The following is a 27,981-nucleotide window of genomic DNA, read 5'->3' as shown; positions in this document are numbered from 1 at the left end:
CTCCAGAGATATGCAGACAAAAAAAGCAAAAACTCTTCTTTCTTGGATACCACTTTGGACTGAATTTAGCAAAAACAAACCAACAAATAACAAAAACAAGTACATAAGAAACACCAAACAATGTAGAATTTCCAAGACTAAGAGAGTTTTATTTTCTCAGCCTGCAATATTTGCTTTTATTTCTGCACATGTATCCTTGGTTCGAGAAACAAAGATTGAGGCCATAAAGTAGGTGGCAGGGAGACAAACAAACTCCGCAACCCACAGCTCAGTGTTATCTCTGGAGTCACAGGTTGGCAGGTCCTTGTTACAGAGCCCATGACCATGCTCTGCCAGGAAGGCAGCTACTCTGTGACACAGAGAAACTGCTGCTTCTGAACTACTGAGCAGGCCATCAGGTTTTTCTTAAGTTACATAATAGGCCCCTAGTGCTGATACCTAGGAAGCCAAATTATATTTCCATCGTGCAAATCAATGAGAAGTTTGGACTAGTAGAATGTAAGGTTTCAGAAAAAGTGAAAATATATACAATCTGGGAGATCTAGATTCTGCATTTGGTTTCCCAAGATGAAGGTAAGCACTCCAAAATTTCCTTTTTCCTTCTTGGTCCTATAAATTTCTTATGGCTAAAGAGTTCTATCCATAAACATCCTGTCTTTTTAGTGAAAAAGTTAACTTTTTTCAAAAATAAAAACAATCAGGTTTAGTTTTATTTTTGTTTTCTGGTTACGAGCATGATGTTTTCTCATTATGACAAGTTCAGACAGTGAATAAAAGTTTGGAGAAAAAACAGGCATCACCACTGATACCTAAGTAGTAACATTTTAGTTAATCTTTACAGTTATGCACATTTCCATTTCTTATTATGTGCAGATATTGTACATTGCTAAAGCAGGTCGAGAAGATCCCTTGCGGAAGGAAATAGCAACCCACTCCAGTATTCTTGCCCGGGAAATCCCATGGACGGAAGCCCAGCGGGGTACAGTTCATGGGATTGCAAAAGAGTAGGACCACAACTTAGTGACTAAACCAAAAACAACAAAATTTTCACTGGTCAACATAAGAGTTATGATATAGCTCTTACTATAACTATATTTATATTACTACTATTTTTCAACTTCATAATAATACACTGTATGTACTATATTACAACCACATCCCAAATGTATATTTAAGCCTTGTATATTGAATAGGGCTGTGACACGCATCCTTGTAAATACATCTCTGCAAGGATGTCTGATGATCTCAGGATAAATTTCGAGTTTCTGAATCTGGTGGTAAGCACCTTGATGGTTTTGAAGCATATCACCAGATTACTATTTGGAAAAGTACGTTAGTTTATGTCCCTACTAACTGGGGACATAAAAGCAGTCATTTTAACACTTTCCAAACCTATTGGTGAAAAGTGATCTCACTGAGTTTGTGTTACTCTGATTACTGGGAAGGGAAAACATCTTTTTGTGTTCTTTTTGACCATCCTTCCCTCCCCTCCCCTGCCCTGTGAATTGTTTGTGAGCTCAATTTCTTGTTGGGGTATTCTTTCCTGATTGATTTTCGGCTCTCTTCATGTATAAAAATATCAACTTATGTATCATATGTTGCAAATAATGCCCCTCTTCACTTGATATTTGTCTTAAAATTTTACTGTGCTTTGTATCACTAGCAGATTTTAATTTGTGGAGCTTCCCCGGTGGCTCAGTGATAAAAAGATTCTCCCTGCAGTACAGGAAACACAGGCTTGATCCCTGGCTCAGGAAGATCCCCTGGAGAAGGGCATGGCAACCCACTCCAGTATTCTTGCCTGGAAAATTCCACTGACAGAGAAGCCTGGCGGGCTACAGTCCATAGTGTTGCAAAGAGTTGGACATGACTGAAGCGACTGAGCACAAAGTCATCAATATTTTCCTTTAGTATTTAAAATTCTGACTTTGCTTAGGAATATCTTTTCCACTAAAGATTGTAAAATATTACTTTATATTTTCTTCCAGTGCCATTGTGGTTTTGATATCTATACTATCTCAAAATATTATCTTTTCTTTTGAATGACTAGACAATTATCCTAGTCTCTTTATACAACAAAGGTAAATCTTAAAATCATAGGGAAAACCCAAAATTATATCTAAATCAAAGACAAATTCTTGGGTTATCTGACCAAGACCACAAATATTAGACTCATTTCTCCCCTTTTACCTTGTATTTTGTTTGAAAAAAGAATATGGTTTTAATCTTTGGTTAAAATGTGGCTTTTGCCTGGATGTAGAAAATCCCATGGACAGAGGAGCCTGGTAGGCTGCAGTCCATGGGGTCGCTAAGAGTCAGACACGACTGAGCGACTTCACTTTCACTTTTCACTTTCATGCATTGGAGAAGGAAATGGCAACCCACTCCAGTGTTCTTGCCTGGAGAATCTCAGGGACGGAGGAGCCTGGTGGGCTGCCGTCTACGGGGTCGCACAGAGTTGGACACAACTGAAGCGACTTAGCAGCAGCAGCAGAATTTCTTTTATTTTCTTTTTAAAGTCACTGTGGCAGGAGTCATGTACTGAGAATTAACTCAAGGTTTCTTTCCCATTATGACCACAAGGGAAAAGCCCCAGGGACAGCCAGTTAAATACACTTTCTACCTCCTCGGACCTTGGCCTGAATGGGACATAGAGGGGAGGGTTAGCCCCATTTTCTCAATAGGCACAGGGGCTGGTATCAGGGCAGCCGGATTGGGGTGGGAGTGGCCTGGGACACATCTCGCTGCATCCCCCTGACTTCAGTGCCTGCTGTTAAAACTAATCTGGATAAAAAAAAGAAAAATCTGGAGTACCAGACAGTTATAATCAGCAACATTTGAAGAATGTCATATGACCATGGAGGCAGGAGCCAAAAAAAAAAAAAAACAATGTCAGAATGTCAGCCTGTCAATACAAGAAAGACTTAAAATTCTCAAATCCTAATTTGGACTGATGGGGTACATATGGATTTTTAAGACACAAAGCATATTCCCTAGTGGCACTAAGAATATTTTCATGCCTCACCAATTGTGTTCCTCAGTCTGTTGAATTGTCTAAAGACCCTTTGATGACAGTGTGGGGAAATGAATGCAGCAATAATAGTGGATATATTCCAGTCGTCCCAGCAGTGTCCTTAGATTCATACCAGTGAGAATCTAGCTGCCCATTTCAGACCACAGCTGTGCTGCCATTTCAGACCAATCGTGGTGTCCTGGTGACGTCAAAGGGTCTTAGAAAGGGGCTGGGGGTGTGGGAGAGGAATAAAGGACATTAAGTGAAAGTTGGAAAAGACTCTGATGCTGGGAGGGACTGGGGGCAGGAGGAGAAGGGAACGACAGAGGATGAGATGGCTGGATGGCATCACTGACTCGATGGACGTGAGTCTGGGTGAACTCTGGGAGTTGGTGATGGACAGGGAGGCCTGGCGTGCTGCGATTCATGGGGTCACATAGAGTCAGACACGAGTGAGCGACTGAACTGAAGTGAAAGTGAAAGTGAAAATATTAGTTGCTCCCTTGTATTCGACTCTTTGTGACCCCATGGACTGTACCCACCAGACTTCTCTGTCCATGAAATTCTCTAGGCAAGAATACTGGAGTGGGTTGCCATTCCCTTTCCAGGGGATCTTCCCCACCTAGGGAGCCAACCTGGGTCTCCTGCATTGCAGGCAGATTCTTTGCCATCTGAGCCACCAGGGAAGCCAAAGGACACTAACTTCTCTTGAAATAGCTGGGGCAGCAAGCCAGGTACAACGACACCCCCGCATGTAAATGAGGCCAGACCCCAACCTTTTCCCTGGGGTTCCTAGGGTTTTTTTAATGAGAGGTCTCCAAACATCCATAACTTTTCCCTACCTAAAGCCAAAGAGGAGGCATGAGACAGACCCCTGACCTGAAATCACAAAGAATGGTTCAGTAAGATGACTCTGCCTTCTCTAAGGTTGTTAATAGGGCTTGTGGGTCTGTGGGATGTTAAGGTGCAGATTTAGGAGACCCTAAGTTTGGAGCTTCAGGGTCCTTGGTTCTGAGTTGGTCCTGAAATCTGCGTTTTATTTATCATGCCTGAAGCTGATGGTCCTCTTCCGCTCTGAGAAACCGAGACCTTTGCAAAGGTTTTTGTCTAACCCTAATTCTGACAAGTAGAAGGGAACTATGACTAAGGCTATAAAGACAAGAGAGACAAATGTGCCGTCCACACTAGGGCTTTCTCTCAAGTCAGTTTGCTCAAGTTTGAATAAGAAAAAAGAGAATGGCTCACAAGGTATTCCCATGGCAGTTGGAATGTTCTGCGTTGCTTTCCATATTCATTAAACTTTGAAGCAAATCCACTTGCCCTCCCATCACCTCTATCCACATGGAAATAAATAGTCTGGCTTTCAGCAACTCTTACTCTTGTAGGTCTCCTCTTTTAGAAGACACTGAACATGTCAGGAGTTCTGGCCTTTGAGATTGATTCCTATGGTCATGAATTTGCATCCCACGCCTGGGAGGAGTGGGAGTGAAGTCACTCCACATTGGGTCTTTGATTAGCTACAGAGCTTTTCTGCCCTAAGTCATAGGAGAGACTCTAGAGTTGGCAATGACCATTTATCAGGGAGTTGGAATGTCTGTGAGGATCCCCAGGGAATTTCTAGAAACTTGGATTCTTGCTGAATGGTGCTTACCATATTTCTCCAGCTTTCTCAAAATTAGCAAGCCAGCTCAGGGCAATTCCCAAGGGCTGGGTACAACCCATGTAGTTAATCTTGTTGGAAACAGTGTTTCTAGCATAAAATTATGGGTCATTCAAAAATTCCTCATTCTGTCTTACTATTAGTAGCTGATCCTTTTCCTTACCTTTATTTTGCAGCCCCATTAATGTGGGCAATCACACAGGTTTTGAATATTTAATCCAAGATGGAAACAGGGACCAAACGGAAAGGAGAACTGAAGCCCTGAGTAGATCTCAAAAACTAGAACCAACAAAAATATTTTGCTGCCTAATTAGCATCTTAATAAGATAGAATTTGAGCCTCCAAATCAAGGGTTTTTTTGTTTGTTTCTGTTTTGTTTTTTGTTTTGCTTTATTGCTAGAATTAAAATCTATTTGGATTTAAAACATTTTTTACTGGAGTACAGAACTCTATTCAATACTGTGTAATGGCCTATATGGCAACTCGGTGGGTTTTAATTTAGTTCTAGATGCTGCTTTTTTCAAGTCACATTGTTTGATTGGAACAAAGAACAAAAGCTTTGTGGTGGCATTTCAGATCGGGCTTCGTCCTGCTTCTCTAAAGTGGATATAACTCTCGTCTCTCTTGTTATCCCTTAGTGCTGGAACTTTGCCCGTCACCTTCCGCTGCTTGGAAGAAAATCTGGGGATTGATAAGCGTGTGACTAGATTTGTCCTGCCAGTCGGAGCAACCATTAACATGGATGGTACGGCCCTTTATGAAGCGGTGGCCGCCATCTTTATAGCCCAGATGAATGGCGTCGTCCTAGACGGAGGCCAGATTGTGACCGTAAGGTGAGTGAAGTGCGTGGGGTGAAGCACTGAAACAACCCTTTACCTTTTTGTCCCTTCCACACTAATTCCGTTTCACAGAGGCCACTTCAGTTTCAGTTATCCGGGTAGAAGGATGGTGAAAGACATAAACGAGAAGAGGAATTATTGGCAAGCTCAAAGGGAAGATTGGAAGAGGAATGAAGCAGGCTCACACTAATGTCTTCTGTTTGTATTACCTATGTGAAATTGCTTCAGAAATTTGATATTAATTGATTTTTAACCATCGCGTGATGTTCCATGGCAGTTGCTTCTATGTTTATTTAATAGATGAAGAAGCACAGGCTTCAGTCCAAAGCTGTAATACTGTCAGTAATGAGCCAGAAGGGCTGTTACTGGGACCAGCATCAACTGACTCTGGATCCAGTTTTTCTTAAAATATGCTCCCTTCAGCATTCCAGGGAATGACAGCATAACTGATAAAGTACTTGGAGGAAGAGATTCCTCAATGTAGCACATAACATTTTATTACAAATAAATAATAATTTTTTTGTTTTTGCTAAAGTCATTTTATCTATGTAATTATCATTTTTAAAAATTCAGAAATAATACTTTTCCAATATGTCATTAAAGACATATCGCTTCTCTGCAGACTTAAAGATCACACCTACTTGTATGTATTAATTTATCTAATCCTAACAACCATCCTAGGAGGTATGTACTTTTTCAGTCAGCTCCGGCTGTGTAACAAAGTACCACAGACTATTTGGCTCAAACAGAAGGTGTTTATTTCTTACAGTTCTGGAGGATGGAAAGTCCAAGATTAAGGTGCCAGTGGGTTCAGCCCCTAAAGAATGTCCTCTTCCAGATTTGCAAGTAACAGCCTTCTAGATGTTCACTCACATGGCCTTACCTTGGTACCTGGAGAGAGACAGCAAGTTCTCTTATGTCTCCTCTTACAAGGGCACTAATCCCACCATGAGAACTCTACCTTCATGACCGAGGCTCCATCTCCAAGTACCATCACATTGGAGATTAGGGCTTCAACAAATGAATTTGGGGAGGATGCACCTCAATCTATAGCAGTACTCTAAAGGAGCCTCAATTTCAAACAATAGGACAATAATCACGTATTCTAGGGTGGTTTAGAGCACCATGCCTGATATGTAGTTACCTGTCAATAAATCTTAGCTACTAGTATTATTACTATTATTGATGCTTATTAATCAAATACAGTACTCCTAGCATATGACAGAAAAATGTGACAGTGATATAGTGAGTAACGTGATGTTACTCAGTGGAAAACATGCTTTACGTCAAATTATCAAGCCTTCTAAGTCATGTCCTAACAGATTGTGTATAGGACTGCCAACCTCCCTTCCTTTTAAATTCAAAGACAAACCAACCTCTCTTACTTTAAAATTCAAAGACAAACCAACCTCCCTTACTTTAAAATTCAAAGACAAATGGGGCTTTTTAATGTCTCTGAAGTCTCCCATTGATGAAGCAACCATGCTTCCCATCAAGCCCACATCATTAGATGAGAACTTGCAGATCGGACCAGGTGACTGAGGTAGTGCTTGAATTATTTAAATCTACCCTTTATTTTAATAATGATAGTACTGAGAATTTTCACAGGACAAAGGATAAAGTTGGCCAAATATATTTAATAGTGGTGCCCCTGGCAAGTTCAATCAACTCTGCTGTTTGTAGACATCACAAGGGCTATCTCTGGGAGACACCCCCCCCACAAGGAGTATATGTAGTTCATATACTCCATATGTAGTATATGTATATGTAGTATATGTAGTTAGATAGTTTCCTGGCTGCTACATAGTATATGTAGTGTATGTAGTTCCAATTTAGTCAGAGGAAAATAGCCAAGTCTAGCTTCATTGCTGTGCTTCCAAGTACATTTCTCGTCTTCTCAGTTCCCTGCAGGTAGCAAAACAGTGGCCAGGAATTCTCAGCAAATTTGTTAAGTCTTAGAGTTCAATGTGCGGAGAAGGCAATGGCACCCCACTCCAGTACTCCTGCCTGGAAAATCCCATGGGTGGAGGAGCCTGGTAGGCTGCAGTCCATGGGGTCACTAGGAGTCAGACACGACTGAGCGACTTCACTTTCACTTTTCACTTTCATGCATTGGAGAAGGAAATGGCAACCCACTCCAATGTTCTTGCTTGGAGAATCCCAGGGGTGGGGGAGCCTGGTAGGCTGCCGTCTATGGGGTCGCACAGAGTCGGACACAACTGAAGTGACTTAGCAGTAGCAGTAGCAGAGTTCAATGTGAGGAGGGATCAAGAGACATAAAAAGGCAGCATGGCATTGGAATCGAGCAGACGAGTACTCAAATCCCAGCAGACCATGTTCAAGCTGAGTGACCCTAAGTTTCTCCACCCGTCCAATTGATGTACAGCCAGATGTACCTTACAGGGTTACTGTGAGGTTCTGCTGCAATTAATGTGTGTGTGGTATCTTGTACAACATCCAAAAACCAGCCAGAGAAGTGAGCCAGAGGAGCAGAATGATGTGAAAATCTGGAAAGGATAAAGAGAGGGAAGATCTCCACCTAGGGGCTATTGCAGGGCTTAGAATTCCATAGACACCCCGCCTATGTTCGGGTCAGGGAGTGACTGAGATGGAGGAACAGAAAGAGAACCAACTTCCAGGAAGATTTCTTTACAGAAGTTTGTCTCACACAACCAAGGGGTAACAATGTGGGCACAGCACCCAGGGATGTGCAAGAGTGACTCACAGAACAGAAGCAATTGAGGTTGCGAAAAAACAGCCTCAGCCGAGACCGATGGAACTTGGGAAGTTCCCCTTCCCTGGTGTGTTCTCTCCATCTTGGGGAAATGGCTGAGAATTCCCACCTGCCAGCTCTCGGGACTTTAGGGAAGTTTTCATCGCAAAGCGGCCTCATCCTGCCCGAATTTCCCAATAAGAATAAGAATTCACATGTATTAGGGGGAGGGGAATTTGCAGTGTGCCAGCCTCTTCTAAGTGCTTAATTTCTGAGCTCCTGCATACTCCATGAGTGCGACCCCATTGTTATCTCTTATTTTACAGATAAGGGAATCAAGGCACAGAGAGGTTAAGTAAGTTGCCCAAAGTCACGTGCTTAACAAGTGGCAGAATTGGGATTTGAAGCTGGGTCGTTCAACTTGAGAACCTTCTCTGATAACCACTACTAATTACTATCTTCTATGACCTAAGTGGATGCCCCCCACCCCCCAAAATGGAGCTCTTTAAACCCTTACATCAGCTCTGTATTGCTGGGGCAGGGTAGAAGCAAAGATGGGTTCTAATCCCACCTAGGGGGAGTATCTGTTTTGTGATAAGCCTAAGTGGGGGAAGGATGGCAGTATGGAAAAACCAGTGCAAATCACAAAACCTCCTGGGAACTTTCTTTCCTCATGTGTCAGATTAGGTAAATTCAAGTTCCTTTTTACTGTAATACCAGGGTTTTGTACATGGACATGCCAATTGGCAACCCAGCTTGGGAGTCTGATTCTTTGTTTGAAGCCAGAAGACCTACTCTAAAAACTCTATAAAAACTGTAAAAAAACAACAACAACAACAACAACAACTTTATATAACCACAGAGAAAGCAGCCCCCTTTTTCTTTTCAGCAGTCAGAAAAGCAAGTTGGGAATCCATATTTTTATAAGCTGTCCATTCATAAATGACAGCTTTTATAAATAGCATCCGGAATAGAGGGAGAAAAAGTCACTGTCCTTTGCTGGACCACAGAGGCCCTCTGGTGTCTAGGCGGGGTGCTTGAACCCTAGATTAAACTCGTTTCCAGAGACAACTTCAAAATGGCACTGGGTATGCCCTTGGCATTCCTTGGAAAGCAAGGAATGAGATGTTTTGGGAGGAAGGGCTCCCATTGTTTTATTATCATTTCTTGGCACCCTCTTTCTGAATAATGTACTTCCCAGCCCATGGTGAAATGTCCAGGCATCTAAAGCTTAATGTCATTTGGAATTCTGTCAGTTTGTTTCCCCGATGTCCACTCAACTGAGTCTGGATGTTTGCTATTCTGAGTTCTCATGTTAATGTTGGCAATGACCTCCTCAGACTCTCTTGCCACTTAGTCTAGAAGTCTCTGTTTCTCACAGAGACATAAAGACGTAAGCAGAAATGAATGCAGTGGTATTCCTGTGGAAGGATTAAGGGTGATTTGTTTTTCTTCTTTAGTATTTCCTTGCCTGCGTTTAGAGCCATGCTTACCTTATTTGAGCCCTGTGATATATTTGGTGAATTGCATGTCATGATGGGGGCAAGACTCTGATCCATGAATTTGTAAGCTTCTATCAGATGAGCAAAACTCAAATAGACCCTATTTCCTGGCTCATGGTACTCCAGATTCCTCTATTCCTTGGGAGGAAAAAGGGATTTTATGACTGCTGGGAAAATTAGAGCTTAAAATTGCTTGCCAGTGATGGTTTTGGCAAGGCTACTTTCTCTTCCTTTGACCTGACCTTTTTTGTTCTCACAGCCTCACGGCCACACTGGCCAGCGTTGGTGCAGCCAGTATTCCCAGTGCTGGGCTGGTCACCATGCTCCTTATTCTGACGGCTGTAGGCCTGCCGACTGAGGACATCAGCCTGCTGGTGGCTGTGGACTGGCTGCTGTAAGTGTCTGTGTGTGGTTCTGCTGGGAATGTGAATACTGCCGCCCAGGGGTGGACAAGATGCAAGGTTGCGCCAAGATCTTCGCCAGTCCCCATGACAACTCTCTCATTTCCTCTCCCCTTTCTTCCCCCTAACATTTACTGAGTGCCTCTTTGGGAACCAGAGAAGAAAAAGAATGTTTGAGAGATTTAGAGTCTAGTGGAGGAAGCAAATTAATTAAAAGACAAAGTTAAAAGCAGAGCTACAAGGGACAAGTTACTGTTGAAGCATGCTGGGGATCTCAAAACTGAATGAACTGATTATACTGAGTGTACAAAGCACAAAAGAATATATACTGTATGACTCCATTTATGTGATGCTCTGGAAAAGATAATATGATCTCTAGCAGTAAAAAGAGATCATGGTTGCCTGGGCCCAGAAATCGAGGCATGAGGATTAACCAGTAAGGGCACAAAGAAGGCTTTAGGAGTGATAGAAATGTTCCATAGACACAGGTATGCACAGGTGTTCACATAAATGGAAACTCGTCAAAACATACACTTAAATGGGTACATTCTATTGTATGTAAATTATACTTCAATAATGTATATTTCTAAATTGCACACACATAGAATAGTAGAGATAGACACCCAGCCCACACTAGGATGGAAAGGCAGAGTGGAGAAATGAGGAAACAAGGGAAATGGCTACTGAACACTATGGGTCAGCTACCCTGAGTCCTTCACAGCTTTCTTTAACAACGCTAAAGAGTTGATGTTTTCGCTTCTATTTTATAAATAAGAAAACTGAGGTTTAGGGAGAATGAATAGAGATCTGACCCTCGGCCTGCTTGGGTTTGGAGGCCACCGCATTCATAATCATGGCCACATTCAAGTTTCTAAAGGTGGTGATACCTAAGCTGGACCCTAACAGGTAGGTAGACATCACCCGGGTACGCACGGGGTGGGGTGTAGGACGTTCTGGTCAAGGCAAGCCTGCACAAAGGCACAGAGGCGACAGATAAAGTGGAGGCCTCTGAGTGGTTCGCTACTGTTGGAGCACGAAGTGTAAGGTAGGGCGTGGTGAAAGGTGACGTAAGGTAGACAGCCTTGAGCCCGTGCAGAGATGCTTGAACTTGACAGTGTACATGAGCCCAGCTTGCTTTCCAGTGAAGGACATTATCCTGGTGTGAGACTCACTATCTGTTCCCAAAGGTGGGTCAGTCTATCCAGATGGCCCCCAGTAGGAGGCTGGCATATTCTTGCCAAGGCCTTACTGGGGCTCTGATGTTCTATGGGATGTACACTGATACTTCCAGTCCAGTCCTGGCACTCCATGACAAGGGCCAGCCCTTGGCTTCAGAGTCAGAGCCTCGGAATGACAAGTGCAGAGATCCAAAGTGTTCACACTTAAATTTGTAAAATTGCCCTACCTGCCAGTAGCGATTTTTCTGACATTCATTGACATAGATTTTAAGAGCCAGAAGCCACGTTTTATGGACTTGAGTTCCTCTATGCTAAAGAAGTTCCACTTCTCTACAAGCACCCTTCCGAAGAGAGAAACATGCAAGTGGCCGAAGGGAAGAAGGACATCGTGGAAGGTTAGAAGGAAGCCTGGTCTTTCCAGAAAACTTGCCTGTTCTTGAGGTTTAGTTAGAAATGAGAAGTAGACAGAATTTGTTCAACTCAGGAGGGGTACAGATCTTCCTGACTGGTTCTTCTGTCACCAGAGAAATACCCTGGAAATGCCTTTCAGGAGATGAATCTTATCTGTCCCTGCCCGTCTCTTTCAATGGGGGTAGTTCTCTGTGCCCTGTGCTGGCCCCAAGGGGCAGGCTTTCTCATGATGTCCATCCAAACAAGGCAGGTATGGGGGCAGCTGAGATTGGTTGGTGGGGGTTGGTGGAAGGATTTGGAGAAAATAGGATAAGAGAGACTAAGGTGGGGTTGGTTTTGGTTAGGAGGAGGACAAAGTGGAAATAAAGACGTTGTGGCAACTGTTGGGGACAGAGCACAGAGCAGGAGCTCAATAATTGCACGCTAAAGTGACACACAGAGCTGCTTTGTGACAACCAGGGGCCTTTCCACACATGAAGAATGACACAAGAAACTATTGAAGTCCCAGCTGCTTCCCTTGTGACTTTAGCCTCCTCTACCTCTGTGACCTTTGAACTTATGTTGTTAGGGTCCGTTGCCTGCTCCAGACACATTGCCTACTCTCTTCTTGGACTTGTTGCCAAGGCCTGAAGCTGCCCCCCATTATAATGCAAATTCATTTAAGTGGAAAAATGCGCTTGATTTATCAGGAATGAAGAAAAGGAGCTGGTCTTTACACCATGCTCTTTACATTGGTTTACAGCTAATCCATAAAGAGCACAGTGGTGTGTTTCACAGATGAGGAGACCAAAGGTCCGAAGGCACAGGGTGGCTTGTGCGGCCTGGTCAGGGCCCTTCACCCCACCCCACACGGGCACAAAGGGGTCCAGAATCAGAGAGGTTGGGAAAAACAGGCTGATTCGGGGCACCCCTCGTGCTACATTCTAACCAGAGAATTTTTTGTCTGACTTGTTTTTTTTCCCCCTCTCTCAGGATTAAAACAAAACAGAACAAGGAGGTTGAGTGGGGACAAGCAGGGTACAATGAAGGTCTCAGCCACTCTTAGGCTTCAAGTCCTCCGGCCTCCTTGGATCGGCCACTGTGGGCTGGGCTTCCTGGCAGTCATCTTCTTCCAAGCCTCTTGGAGGAGAGTCAGCTCGTGAAACATGCACGACCCTGCCTCCTCCTGACCTAAATGTCAGCGAATGGGCGCTCCCAGGCTCACACCTGCCCCCAGAGCAAGGTGTCCTCATTCTGGAGGTGAAACGTGCTAGCGGGAGGGAGTTGGCTGAACAACAGCAAAAACATGATGATCTGGTTGGATTAACTCTATTGATGAGATTGCATATGAGAAAACGTCATTGCAGGCTGCAGCTGGAAAGGGTAGAGTGATTGAAGAACACGCTTCTAGTTCTGGGTCTGATCTCAGAGGGAAAGAGGCTCTGTGATCAAGGGGAGAAAGCCAGAGGCCTGGGTCTGAACTCTGCACTTACTCCTAGTAGGACCGTGGGCTAGGTACTTACTTTCTGGATTCAACTGTGTCATGCAGACAATGGGAGCAGTAAACCTACCAGCTTGAAAGCACAGTCTAGACCCCTGTGCCCTTGAATGCCCTTCCAGTTTTAAGACCCAGACTAGGATTCCGCTGGTGATGGATGTTTATATACAAATGAGCATGAACATTCCTTTTCAGAAGCAAAGAGAAAGGGAGGGTAGAGGATCCTGGGAAAGTGTGCAGGGGTCTGTAGCTAGGTCAGATCTGCTTTGAATTAGTAACGGTTCCACATTCTTTCTCACCAGCAAGAGGAGTTCTGGAAACACACTCTTGGTCATGGGCTCCATGGCTGTCGGATGCCCTTCAGTGTGTGAGTGGGGCAGGGGGATGAGTTGAGAGAGGGGTGCAGGGGGCTCTGGTTTTTCCCTGGTGATGTAGTCTGTGCAGGAGACAAAGAAAAGCAGGACATTTCTTTTCCTCCCCAGGTTTGTGAGGTTTGTAAGCTTTCATAACTCTAGCAATTTTTCAATTTAGAACCAAACAAAGCCCACAGTGACATTTAATGTGCCATGCCATTTGCCAACAGCTGGAGGTCAGCCAGCCACATTACTGTCTGCCAAGCCCTGGATGATTTTCAATGAGCAGGCTTAGCTGCTCTGTAAATGTCATGGTGAAAACCAAGATTCTGGGCCCTGCAAGTGTCCGAGTCCTAGAACACTGGATGGGAGGGGCTGGTAAAATCAGAACCTCCCCCAGGGTCCAAGAAGCCCTTTGCGTCAGGAGTCCTTGGCCGATGTTTGTGAATCCTTGCTGACATCCCCCCTCTCTGTGAAGGCGTCAGGATGGAAGGAAAACTGGGGGATCAGTACCAGACTTGCCTGCTTAGTCACTCAGTTGTGTCCAACTCTTTGCAACCCCATGGACTGTAGCCTGCCAGGCTCCTCAGTCCATGTGATTTTCCAGGCAAAAATACTGGAATGGGTTGCCATTTCCTCCTCCAGAGAAATCTGTACCTGGCTATGATCAATTAATTGTAAACACCAATGCCCTCAGACCAGCCAGGGACCGACCCAGGGATTGAACCCACATCTCAGTGTGTCTCCTACATTGCATGTGGGTTCTTTACCACCAGCGCCACCCAGGAAGCCAGTACCAGGGAAAGGTGATAAATAACTGAGTCAGACCACAGGTGGGAAAAGGAAAGCCAGGTGGACCTACAGCCCGGTTATCACATAGGACTGCTTATGAGATTGTTTCTGGGGACGTGTTTGCTCATTGGAGATATAGTTGAGTTCTTTCCTTATAAGGAAGCCTAAGGGGGGCCTCCACCCTGCAGGGGGCACCCTGAAGTTCCCCCATTAGCCTCCCAGAGGGAAGAGAGCTTTGGTTCTCAAACGTGAGTAGGCACTCAACCTACTGGAGAGTCAGAAGATCTGGGGAGGGGCCCAAGAAGTGGATTGTCTAACAAATTCCCAGAGGATGCTGATGATCAATCCAGGGACCTCAGCTCCAGAAGCAATGGAGCAGAGCAGAGGTAGAGAAGGGGGAGCAGGAGTTCCTGACTGTGGTATGTGAGCATCTCTACTCTTTTCTGAGCTCCAGCTGACATTGGGGGCATCCATTCAATGAAAGGAGATCAAGAGGACACCGGACTCTGATAACTAACATTCAGTGTCAGACATTGTTCTCTACGTGTCACATGGACTTGTTTAAAAACTTGCAGCAAATTATGAGGCAGTAGTAATACTATCCCTGTTTTACACTTAAGAAAACTGAGGCTTAGAGCAAAGAAATATATCCCAATTTAGTAGGTCTTAAAGGGCTGACATGGGATTTAAACCCAGACCATCTGGCTGTTCCTTGGGTGTCCCAGGCTTGCCCATCTACATTTTCATTAGCTCATTTAAGACATGCACACATGCATATTTACACACACTTAGCTGAGGTAACCCCTGCTCTGTGTCTGGTGGAAAAGAAAACCAATTCCTATGCATACCATACCTCTGAAGAGTCTACAGGTTTATGTTTAAGCCTTTTGCTTCAATTTCCTACTTCCACTGACTTCTCCTCTTTTCTGCATCTTACCTCATCTTTCATTTTTTTGTCATCCTTTAGCATGCCAGCCTTACCCTTTTTGATTAAGTCCTTCTCTCCCCTGCCAAAGTGTTCCTGACTCAACACAGTGTAATTCCCCATCGAGGGAGTGGGGTGGAGGTGGGTCACATTTTAATGCATTACAAAAGAAATATATATATATATATATATATATATATACACTCATGGAAAGATTAGAGGCGGGGCCAAGCTCAGAAGAGCTATAAAATGAGAAAGAAAAATCTCCTTTTCCTTGCAGCTGCATCTTGAAAAGGAGCAGAATATGAGACTCCCCAAAATGCTGGTTAGCATGTGGCTTATTTTAAGCCGAAAGTGGTCAGGACCCATCAGACTAAGGACAAGCTTTTTTCCTCCTCCTTAACTGACTGAAAGGATTTAGAAGGAAGCCTATACCAGGAAGAACTCTATTACCAGAGAGAACTTTTTTCACTGGAGAGGCTTATCTGCATGGCCGGGCAAACATTTGTTTACCAAATATTTGCTCTTCCTGTGAGCTGTCTTCCTGTCCTTTCAAGCCCCAGACCCTTGTCCCCTTCCTTCCCTCAGGATGGCATGTAAGCCTCAATTACCTGACTGCCTTTGAGTCTTCTATTTTATTAAGGCTCAGGCATATACAAAATTACATTTTCCCATTAATCTCTTATGTAGATTTAATTATTAGACCAGCCAAAGAGTCTAGAAGGGAAGAAGGGAATTTTTTTTCTTCCCCTATTATCTCGTGTTTCTCTTGTATCAGAATAATAATTTATGGAAAGTAAAAACTTAATAATAGGCATCTATTTTCTTTTTGAAACATCCTTTGGTGTACTCCACCCCTGGGAATCTCTTCCTGCACCTGTTTAGTTCCAGTCTCTGCCTACCTGGCTGGTCCTCCTCACTCTCCACCTCTGTGTCTTTCCTCAGTTCTCAAGACACTGCTCTCATTTTGCTCTACAAGGGAATCTGGGCTGTGTCTCCCTCTTCCTTCTTCTAGATCTCACCCAGTGTCCGAACTTTTTACCACTGCAATAGCCAGCCGGAGGTTTGGTGAACAGAAGGCAGTTCTCTTTCTAGGGTTAATCTGCTTCCCCTTCTTAAACAATGATCCATCCCCACCCTGCCTCCTTCACATACCCGCTTACCTCCTTTCCAGCCCTCCTCCCCTCCTGCCCGTGTCATAAACAAATACAACATGGTATCCACTCTGAAAGGGCTTGTAGTCTGGTCATGGGGACAGATGTGGTCAGAAAATCCCAACAGAGGTAGGTACAGAGGAGGAACGTCTAAGACGTTATGAAGGAATAAGAGAGGAAGTGATTTGCTCCCCTTTGTGCTTGGACCAATGATGAGGGTGGTGATGCAGTTAGGGCTGAGCACTGAACTTCAGTCAGGTGCTCTGTGAAGGCTTTTATAGGCAGTTTGGTCCAAGACTTCTCAGAGGTTGAGCACTTCTGTGGGTTAGCCGTTGTTATCTTTTCAACACGCTTGGAAGTGGATACTGCTTTCCATATTTTACAAATGAGAAAACTGAGCAGAAAAACCAAACAACCTTCTCTGCTGGAGCCAGGATTGCAATCCAGGCTCAAATCCAAAATTCAGTGTCCTGTGGTTCCTTCCTGCCTTCCCTAATCGCATGTGGTCTGAGCCCTCTGATGCCCAGAATGGTGCCAGCCTTTGCAAGGTCTGGGGCCTCAGGTGACCTGTCTGCCACATTGTGCACCCACATCCTGAGAGGCAGACACAATGGTTTGTTTCTATGAGTATTAGGCTGGCTCATATGAAATGGCCAATAGTTGGCCTTTCTGAAAGAAAGTGAAAGTCGCTCAGTCTGACTCTTTGTGACCCCATGGACTTTACAGTCCATGGAATTCTCCAGGCCAGAATACTGGAGTAGGTAGACTTTCCCTTCTCTAGGGGATCTTCCCAACCCAGGGATTGAACCAGGTCTCCTGCATTGCAGGCGGATTCTGTACCAGCTGAGCCACAAGGGAAGCCCAAGAACACTGGAGTGGGTGGTTGGCCTTTCTAGACTTATAAAAACGGCAGTTTCATAGGGTTCACTCCAGTACAAGGCACAAGTTGAATTGTGAGTGACCCTGGATCTGTTCTTCTGTGAATAAGACTTTCAGACAATCCCACCATCTTCCTGCCAGACTATTCTTCTGTGAATAAGACTTTCAGACAATCCCACCATCTTCCTGCCAGACAATTTAGACTGAGAGAAGGAGAAAGAGAGCACCTTGGCAATTTTTTTTCTTGCAAGAAACCCGACCCAGTGCCTCAGCATGAAAGAGCGTCATCAAGTCCCCATTTTGGTTTTGATTCCCGGAACTCCAAAGAATAGCTATATCATTTTGTGAATTCATTCAATTAAAAGCTCACGTCTTTCCCCTTCTCATAGTCTGGACATGCCATATCCAGACCAGAGAATAATAGGAATCACTCTAAAATTCTTTGTACGAAGCAGCCTAAAAACCTCCTGAGATCAGCGGGGTTTCATGAACAATTGGGGCTGTTGGGAGAGAAAATGAAAGCATTTGTCTGTGGAGAAATTTTCCACACGTGAGCCATAAACTCCCGTATCCCGCTCTTGGCTGGAGTCGGACTTCCCCAGAGTCGGTCAGATATTCCCCTGGTGGCCTCAAAAGCAAACCCAGACTTCTCTCTTCTGCCTGCCTCTACCGTTCTGTCTCCTCAGCTTCGCAGTCAGGCATCTTGAATAAGGTGCTTCTGCACAGTGTTCCCCTCTTCCTTGCCTCTCATGTAAACTTCTTCCAGTGGAGAGCTGGCTTCCGGCTCTGCCTGGGGATTGAAGCTACCCTTGCCAGGTTGATCATGGCCTCTTCATTGCTGAAGCCAAGAGGCACTTCTTTTCCTCATCTTACCCGACCTCCAGGCAGTCATGGGTGCTTCCCCTACCCTCTTCTAAATTCCTGCCACCTTTGCAGGCTCTTATTCCTTTGCCCATTCCTTAACTATTTTGTCTTCCTCAGGGACTAGATTATTTGTCTTCCTCAGGACTAGATTATCTGCTTGATTCACTTTACTTTCTCTCCAAGGATGAACTGAACCTGCCTTGGCACTCACCCATGGCCTCCTTAGGGGTTGACTCTTCATTCACTACCTGCAGCTCAGATATCTGTCCTGACCTTTGCTCCATGTTCCCAGTCATTTGCGGGACATTTCCCATTGGCTGGGTCACAGTCCTCACATTTACTCTGGCACCAGAATCTTTTTCCTCCCAACCAGTCATGCCCCCTACATATGGTAGCCTTGTCCTTTGGTTGCCCAAACCAGAAACTTGAGAGGAATTCTCGACTCTTTTTGTTTGTTTCTTTTCTGTAATCAATCAGTCCTCAAGTCCTGTAATTCTGTCTCCTGCTTCTTGTTGTTAAGTCGCTAAGTCATGTCCAACTCTTTGCGACCCCATGGACTGCAACACACCAGGCTTCCCTGTCCTTCACTGTCTCAGAGTTTGCTCAGATTCATGTCCACTGAGTTAGTGATGCTATCTAACTGTCTCTCAGGTTCATCTTTCTCTGTATCTACCACAGAGAAGATCTGTATCTATCTTTAATAAGCAGATTCTGCTCTTTCAGTCTTGCCATTCTTTATAGTGAAACAAGTGTGATGCTTTCCTTCCCGTCACACTTGGTGTAAAGTCCTAAGCCTTGCACTTGACTGGTAAGGCCATACATGATTTGGTCAGTCCTTTCCTTCCACTCCCACTGTACTCATTAGCCATCCTGAATGCTCCTGAGAGTACCTACCTCTTAGAGTTCACACGTATTAGTTCTCTCTTCTCTCTAGCTCATCATCTCAGATCCATCCTTAGTGCCTGACTCAAGACACTTCGATTCTAGCCATTGGTGAGACCCCAGTGTAAATAAAGTGCCCTGCCTACAAAACCCAAGAACATCCAGTACTTATTCCTATTAGAATATTTATCTTATTCTAGTGGAGGATACAGACAAGTAAAGAGAGTGTGAGTTTTCACAGAAAAGAGAGCATAGGAAGGATCTTTTCTTGTTCTTTACTCTTTGGACACTTGGCATAGTACACACACTAAAATGCTCATTATGTATTTGTTGAATGAATCAATAAACTATTGGGTTGGTCAAAAAGTAATTCAGATCTTTCTATAAGATAGTATGGAAAAACCCAAATGAACTTTTTGGCCAACCCAATAACAAAGAGCTCAGCAAGTATTAGAGTCCACATTCTTATCTTGTTTCCACTTGACCGGGGATCCTGGTGGGCTGCCGTCTATGGGGTCGCACAGAGTCGGACACGACTGAAGTGACTTAGCAGCAACCATTTTCAAACTTAGCCATTTTTCCAATCAGGGCTGTCTGGCTCCTGAGTGCTTTGTGTCATATGGTGGACAGTAGATTCTAGAGTCACACTGCCTATGTCCAGATTTGGTTCTGTGACTCTACAAGGGGGTGTGACTTTGAAAAGCCACGTAATCTCTTTCAACCTCAGTGTTTCCATCTCTTAAATTTGGATAATAGTCCTTCTTATAGAGTTATGGTGAGGATTAAATAAGGCAATATCTATAAAGTGTATTCCTATTCATATAAATGTGAGGAATCACCACATTTCAGCATCATCATCAGGCTTTCCCGGTCGCATGGGATGGCAACTAGTTGGACACAACTTAGCAACTAAACAACAACTGTGATCATCACCACCACCATTACTTTGGTCCCTCTATTTGCCAATAAGACAGATTCTTCTGGGCCATGAGATGAGTGGGTATTCAGAGCGTTCTTCTTGGAGGCTTTAGTTCTCTTCAGAATTAACAGTTAACCAGGAGTGCAGAGCATAGGCCAAGAGGGATGGGAAGTATAGTTGAAAAACGACAAAGTAGACTACAACTCTCTGAGGAATAAATAACTCAGCTGGTTAGTTGGGAGTGCCGCCTTAGGAACTGGCCTATAAATAGGGTTGATGTTTCAAAGGGAGACAGTAACTTAAGCAGGCATGTTTGGATGGTCTACCTAGGAGGTGCCAAAAGAGTATAACAATTGACTTAATAAGATTAACAGTAATAGTATGAAAGTGAAAGTGTTAGTCACTCAGTTGTGTCTGACTCTGCAACCCCCTGGACAGTAGCCCTCCAGTCTCCTCTGTCTATGGAATTTTCCAGGCAAGTATAATAGAGTGGGTAGCCACTCCCTTCTCCAGGAGATCTTCCCAAACCAGGGATGAAACCCAGGTCTCCTGCATTGCAGGCAGATTCTTTACCATCTGAGCCGCCAGGGAAGCCCAGTAATGATGGTAGCTCACATTTATGTGAACAGGAATATACCTTATAGATATTACCTTATTTAATCCTCACCATAATTCTATTAGAAGTAAAAGTATACAACATGCAATAATTAATTTTGTGAGTTCTCATTAAATGTCTGGAACTATTCTAAGAATTATGTTATTTTATTTAATCTTCACAACAACCCTTCTGTAAGGAACATTTTTTAATTATTATTTCCATTTTATAGATGAGACAACCAAGGCTCACAAACATGTATGATCAGGGTTGTCCAACAAGTAAAGGGAAAAGCTGGCATTTGAATCCAAGTTAGCTTGCCTCCAGAATCCAAGCTTTTCCTTTCTTTCTTTCTTTTTGGTTGCTCTGGGTCTTCGTTGTTGAATGCAGGCTTTCTCTAGTTGCAGGGGGTGGGGGTTACTATTCACTTCATTGCATGGATTTCTCATCCCATGGCTTCTCTTGTTGCAGAGCACAGGCTCTAGGCATGCAGCCTTCAGTGGTTGTGGCTCATGGCCTCTAGACCCTGGGACTCAGTGGCTGTGGCTCATGGGCTTAGTTTCTTGGGTTCATGTTGGATCTTCCCAGACCAGGGATCTAACCCGTGTCCCTTGCATTGGCAGGCGAATTCTTATCCACTGTGTCACCTGGGAAGTCCCAGGCTTTTTCTTACTACATAATTCCTTCTCATCTCCTTATATTGGGGCTTCTTAGTGATCTCCATGTCAAGTGCCTGAGACTTATAGATGACCTCAAGACCCAGTCTTCATTCATATTAAGACTATCACTCTGAGGTAGATTCTCTAAACAGAAGGGAGAGCAAGAACCTTCTCAGATATAGAGATGTCCCTGAGAGTTGAAGCGGGCTGTGATCTGTATTTTTTTCATGGACAGTATCTTCCTGCTCGAAACCAGAAGGACGGCTGGCTCCCAAGCTCCTTGCAAGAGAACCAAGCCAGACTCCTTCTACTGCAACTTCATAATGACCGGGCTTCCCTGGTAACAGAGCTGGTAAAGAATCCACTTGCAATGTAGGAGACCAGGGTTCGATTCCTGGGTTGGGAGGATCCCCTGGAGAAGGGATAGATTACCCACTCCAGTATTCTTGGGCTTCCCTGGTGGCTCAGATGATAAAGAATCCTCCTGCAATGTAAGAGATATGGGTTTGATCCCTGGGTTGGGGAGATCCCCTGGAGAAGGGAATAGCTACCCACTCCAGTATTCTGGCCTGGAGAATTCCATGGACAGAGGCACCTGGCAGGCTACATACAGTCCATGGGGTTGCAAAGAGTCAGACATGGTTGAGTGACTTTCACTTTACATGAGAAATAGATTTGATCAGAGCAGGTAGAATTTATTTTAAGCTTTTGTTCCAAGAACCAATTAAGGTTTCCACTTTGCCTTAAACCACTTCTGGTATCCTCATTTTATTTCTTTTTTTAAATTTTGAATCGAATGCTAAAGTGCTGGGCTAAGATGTCTCGGTAGCATTTTTACTTAAACTCCTTTTTCTTTTCTTTGTGATTTTCCAGCATCCTTCTTTTTTAGAACTTTGAGTATCTCACAAATCTGGTCAAAAGGACTCTTCACACTGTTTTTAACTTATGGGTGAGAGATTACAACCTACTCTTAAGAACTTAATTAGTTTTCCCGATGCTGACATTTTGAGAGGGAGTGTTATGAGCCATCCTATTTTTTCCAAGTCAGAACTTGAGAAACAGATTTGAGGAAGGATTTTTCTCAGTCCTTCCTGGTTCAAGAGGCCCTCTGGAAGATTTTATTTTTTTCAGATTAACAGAAAGAGCAAGAGAAAGTATTTTGGTTTTTTTTCAGGGCACATCGTCACTACACATATTAGTCAGGGAGGAAATTGTGACTGGGTGTCTTACCCAACAGCTGTGTCTGTGTGTATGTGTGTGTTGGGCAGAGATCCTTACAAAAAAGATAAAATTCTATTATGAGGGAATTCATAGGTGGTTACTCTTTCACAAAGAATTAATAAATAAGTAGAGGTAATCTGGACTCTTCGAACAGTTTAAATCAAGAGGACTTGCTGGACATAACTAGAAATGGCTGCTGTCTGGGTACTAATTCTGAGGTCTGGACGTTGTTGTTGCTGTTCAGTCACCAAGTCATTCCAAATCTTTGTGAACCCGTGGCCTGCAGCATGCCAGGCCTCCCTGTCCTTCACCATCTCCCAGAGTTTGCCCAAGTTCATGTCCATTGAATTTCCCATCATATATGAATGGCTTAGATGGTAAAGAATCTGCCTGCAGTGCAGGAGACATGGATTCAATTCCTGGATCTGGAATATCCTCTAGAGAAGGGAATGGCAACCTACTCCAGTATTCATGCCAGAATAATCCCATGGACAGAGGAATGTGGTGGGCTACATTCCATGGGGTTGCAAAGAGTCAGATATGACTGAAGCAACTTAGCATGTACACAGAATGTGAAGCAAAATGAAAGAAAGAGGATTCAAACTTGATTACTGGTGCTGCACGCCTTTCAGTTCAGTTTGGTTCAGTTGCTCAGTCATGTCCGACTCTTTGAGACCCCGTGAACTGCAGCATGCCAGGCTTCCCTGTCCATCACCAACTTCTGGAGCCTCCTCAAACTCGTGTCCATTGAGTCGGTGATGCCATCCAACCATCTCATTCTCTGTCGCCCTCTTCTCCTTCTGCCTTCAATCTTTCCTAGCATCAGGGTTTTTTCCAATGAGTCAGCTCCTTGCATCAAGTAACCAAGTATTGGAGCTTCAGCATCAATCCTTCCAATGAGTATTCAGGGTTGATTTTCTTTAGGGTTGACTGGTTTGATCTCCTTGCACCCAAGGAACTCTCAAGAGTCATCCCCAGCACCACAGTTCAAAAGCATCAATTCTTCAGCACTCTGCCTTCTTTATGGTCCACCTCTCATGACTACATGACTACTGGACATTGTTTCCCTCTAATTCTTCCTCCTTCCTGCCTCCTTTCTTTTCTCATGGACTCTAGAGAGTCCATTGTTTATTGGGCTTACCATTTCATTAGACATTTTGCTAGCAATTTATGTACATCATTTCGTTTAATTTTCATACAAGCTTATGAGAGAAGTACGATTGTTATCTCCAGTTGACAAACAAGGAAATCAATGCTCATGAAAGTGAAGTCACTTGGTCCAGGCCAGTCACAAGTCCAGAGTGAAAGATAGAGCTAGAACTCAACCCCAGGGCTCTCCAGTCCAGACCTTGACCTCTCAACCCTCACATCATACTGCTTCCTCACTAAGCGTGTTCTGTTCTTTGTCTCCAGGGACAGAATGAGAACGTCTGTCAATGTTGTGGGTGACTCTTTTGGGGCTGGGATTGTCTATCACCTCTCCAAGTCTGAGCTGGACACCATTGACTCTCAGCACCGAGTGCATGAAGATATCGAAATGACCAAGACTCAGTCCATTTATGATGACTTGAAGAACCATAGGGAGAGCAACTCAAACCAGTGTGTTTATGCTGCACACAACTCAGTCATAGTAGATGAGTGCAAGGTACCTTTCCCATTCATGGATATCGAGACCTGTATATAATAGTGCATGCTCAGTTTCTTAAAGCAAACACAAAAGCCCTGCATGTATTATCATCACATTTATTTTTCTAAAGAATCATGTAACTCAAGCTTCGATGAGTCCCAGATCATCTAACTCTGTGTCTAACATGGCAGGAGATCAGTAAGTCTAACAGTGAAAGAGTCAGATGGTTGCTTGTTTCGTCTCTGTGATACAAAACAATCATTCTGATTCCCCTGTCCACCTACTCTGCAAATTTGATCAGTTTTGTCTGAATATTATAAGAATTTGTGGTTTCTAGGGCTTTGCTGACTTTCAGATATTCTGTTCCTCAAGTGAAACATCAAGAGAAATGCCCAGAATCACTTGATTTACATAGCACAAGTGTTCCTCCTAGCTGTATATCATGTATTGGTTAAAAAAAAAGAAAAAGAGAAACATGCCCACATAACTTTGCAAAGCTATCATTCTCTTAATTATTTTCATGGGAGCATGAGTTTTGACCTAGAAGCCACTTTGCTCCAAGAATGGGGAAGCAATTGTCTCCTTCAGGACAATTATCCATAGATGTCTTTTAAAAAACACGACATGTCACACATTGCCTGGCAGCACCATTATCCCTGAAGCATGGATGTTCTGGACTCTTTTCCAAGCTGTTGGATGCTAAGTCTTAAAGCTCAATGGGCTCTGTCTTGCCTTCATTGTAACTAACTTGACATTGTCAAAGACTGAGTGTCATGACCAGAGTGAAGCAAACTTGGAGAAACCCCGGCAGGTGAGCAAGGTCAACTTTGGAGGGTCTAGACAGCAGTTGAGGACAATCCGAACCCAACACAGGTTTCTGAGACCTTTTTGACTCCTGTTGATCTCATTTAAAAATTAATTTCTCCCTATGTTTCTGGGTCATTCCGAATATATGCCAGACAACTAAGGATGACATAGAAGCAATTCTCTTTATTGGACTATAACATAGTCCAGTGGCTCATCCCCTCCGTATCAGCTACATTGTGCATAAATTTTCTAATGAAAATTAGGGAGGAATCCCACTCATCAAGAGGCAATTGCATAAATCAATTAACTCTGTGAAAACAATTAAAACTGTTGGAAATTAAGATGGACCTAAATGGTAAACTCCATTCTCCTGGAAAGTCAGTGTTTTCCACATCTAAATGAATATGCTGGATTATTCTCCATCAAAACGTTAGTTTTGGTCAACAAGAGTCAGTACTTCATGGAATAGGTTTATGCTCTATTATATTTAACAAGTATTTATTGTGTGCCTTGTGGGGTTTAATTGAGCACCCCCATCTTATTCCTATGACTTCCTACATTTTGATTACTAATCACGTTTTACAGAGTGCCCATAACCTGCAAAGCCCTGAATTAGGCACTGGAGGACAGCAAAATGAATGTACAATTACATAGCAAAGATACAGCTTGATCCCAGTGGCTGCCATACAAGGAAATACAGTAGTATGAACCAAAATAAAATCACCATATGTATTTTTTAATTTTGCAGTTATATATTATAAGGATCTTGGAAGTTAATTACCTTTGGAGTGACCCTTTTGGAGCATCTCAGCATACTTCTTAACAATATTGTACAGGACAAGTTTTGAGGAAGATTTGTAAGAATGGGGATAGTTTTAGATTTCAGACTTCCCAGATTTTTTTTTTTTCCCTTAAAGGACATCAAGCATATCAGGACAAATTCCTTTCATTTTTTTAGCAAACAATTCAACCCCCAAAGGGAAATGTTGGTCTGCTCTCCCTATCACTAGGAAATAAGCCCATGAGAAAAGAAACTGTATTCCTATTTATCACTGCTGTGCCCTAAAGCAGTGCCAGGGATGCAACGGGCTCTGCAGAGATATTTACTGAGTGTATCCTTTTAGCATCCTGACCCTATGCTTTAATTCAGATAACCTTTTCTTTTTTTTTTTGCTGGGCAGTTCCATAGAGATAGTGGCTTAGTCTCTCTAGGTAATTAACCACTGAACCAACCACTCATTGGTGAATTAGTGTTTAGATAATCAAGTAATGAAACTGAGCAGGTCATGAAAATAATGAAATGACCATATTGGTTTAATAAGTATTCACTGTTTTCATTTTTTAGTTAAGTGATCGAGTTCAGCTCTGTGGAGATCGTGAGGTCAGGCAACTGACTCTTCGTGTTCTTGACCAATCCGCTGGGTTGACACCCATGCACAGAGGAGGCAGCCAGAGCTACAGAGATGAATTCGCAGGCTTTACCCAGAGTATTGGAGTTACGTTTACTCCTGCCTTTGAAACTCTTTCTGGTCTGTTTTGTTCCACTGTTTTAAAAACTGAGCTGGGGACCTCAGTGCTTTCCACCAGTCCTCTACCCTTTAGGCTTTTCTATTACCCAGATGTTGGGAAAGAGCCGGGTGGAATGGATGGGGGTGGTGGAGCCCCGACTTCCTTTAATCCAGTCAGAAAAAGGGAATGCCCCCCCAAAACTGCTGTCCCAGCTACTTTAGAGACAGAGGTCCTAATATTTGAAAACAAACCCCCCACCACCACCACCCAGGTTCTGTCTGGTTTTCCAAAGGCACCACACTGAGATTTATGATGCTGCACAGCTATTGATCTGGTTCATTGCTAAAAGGCAAATGGGCCCATCCGAGGTCATGGAGAACAGGCAGCTTGCTCCAGGCAGTTTGTCCCTGGCAGTCTTTCCTGACAGGTCACCGAAGGGGAAACAAATTTGCTGCTGCTCTGGTCACAACTTTAACCATTTTAAGCATTGTGATGTCATGTTGGCCTCTCCAGATTCAGACTCTTGCCTTGTAACCGTAGTTTGAAATTATGCAATGTTTTTTATTTTAACCAGAATAACTGCATGTGATGCTTACATTTGCTTCTTGCATGGTCTTTTTTTTAAATGGAGGCTTCATGGGGACTGGTGGAAGGAGTAGTTTTTATTTTCGTTTGCTTGGTTCATGAAAGGCATTTGGTTTTCTGTCCCTAGCATGTTTTGTGTGTTCATAATGCACGTGTCTCCCTTCCACTTGGGTAAGAAGAAGGTCAGATTTCTTTCAATCATTGCTGCCGTTTGTCATGTCTCCATGTCCTAATGCTTCCATAAATCCAGTCTCTCCATTATGTGGAATATCAGTCGTGGGTTTAAGTTTGCACATGACGTTGAGGACAGACAGATGGAAGGTAAGCTAGGATAACGATTTAGATGTGGAGGGGGAAACCTCCCATTTTGTGGAAGGGTTCAGTTTGCTTAGAGCCCGGGAAGCATAATCCGGACAGTCTGGTGATTATAGTTGATTAATAAATGTCTGCATTGAAATAATTTAGATTTACTGATCCCCGGCTTTTAATTCCCTTCTTTTCTTCTTTCAACGTTTAAAGCCTGGACAGCTTATAAGGTGGAGCCAGACCACCACGACTTCTGATTTTAAAATTGGACATGTATAAAATCCACCCGGGCTCATTGAAACCGAACCTTTCACGTGCATGAGTAGAACTAGATGCTGGTTCTGGATTTTTTGTTTCTCTGCGGTTGTCTGGAGTAGCACGGGGCACTGTGTTTTAAGGGCTGCGTTATTGTGTGGTGAGTCTATGGCTAATTAGACCCCCTCACAACCCTAAAAGCGTCATACAAGTTATTTATTCCCCAACTTGCAAAGTCGCTCTAGTGCTTCAGATACCTCCCCAAGGCAAATACGCATTTTTAAAGTGTGCAAGTCAGTGTTGAAAACCAAGACCAGCTTAAAATCAATTTGGAAAGAACAGTGTCTAACATTAATATTTAAGTTGCGTAGTAGAACCTGGGTCTGGTGCTCCTCCACATAACCCCCGGGGTGGTTTTCTGGTTCATGACCTGTAAGTTGGATGTTGATGATAAT

At 43.6% G+C, this 27,981-nt stretch overlaps 1 protein-coding gene across 3 annotated transcripts in view; it reads left to right on the top strand.

Annotated features, from left to right (window-relative positions):
- SLC1A2 (solute carrier family 1 member 2) overlaps window positions 1–27,981 on the top strand; it is a 168,946-nt gene that overhangs the window by 131,289 nt on the left and 9,676 nt on the right. For all 3 annotated transcript variants that reach the window (XM_061381134.1, XM_061381135.1, XM_061381133.1), the window contains 3 exons: window positions 5,312–5,506; window positions 9,987–10,121; window positions 23,851–24,082. In XM_061381134.1, the coding sequence (XP_061237118.1) occupies window positions 5,312–5,506; window positions 9,987–10,121; window positions 23,851–24,082 (562 nt within the window). The remainder of the gene's footprint in view (window positions 1–5,311; window positions 5,507–9,986; window positions 10,122–23,850; window positions 24,083–27,981) is intronic.

The sequence above is a fragment of the Bos javanicus genome, chromosome 15 (genome assembly GCF_032452875.1).
Source record: "Bos javanicus breed banteng chromosome 15, ARS-OSU_banteng_1.0, whole genome shotgun sequence".
In the NCBI taxonomy this organism is placed as follows: Eukaryota; Metazoa; Chordata; class Mammalia; order Artiodactyla; family Bovidae; genus Bos; species Bos javanicus.
Note: the sequence above shows the minus strand (reverse complement) of the source record. Positions and strands in the feature narration are given on the sequence as shown.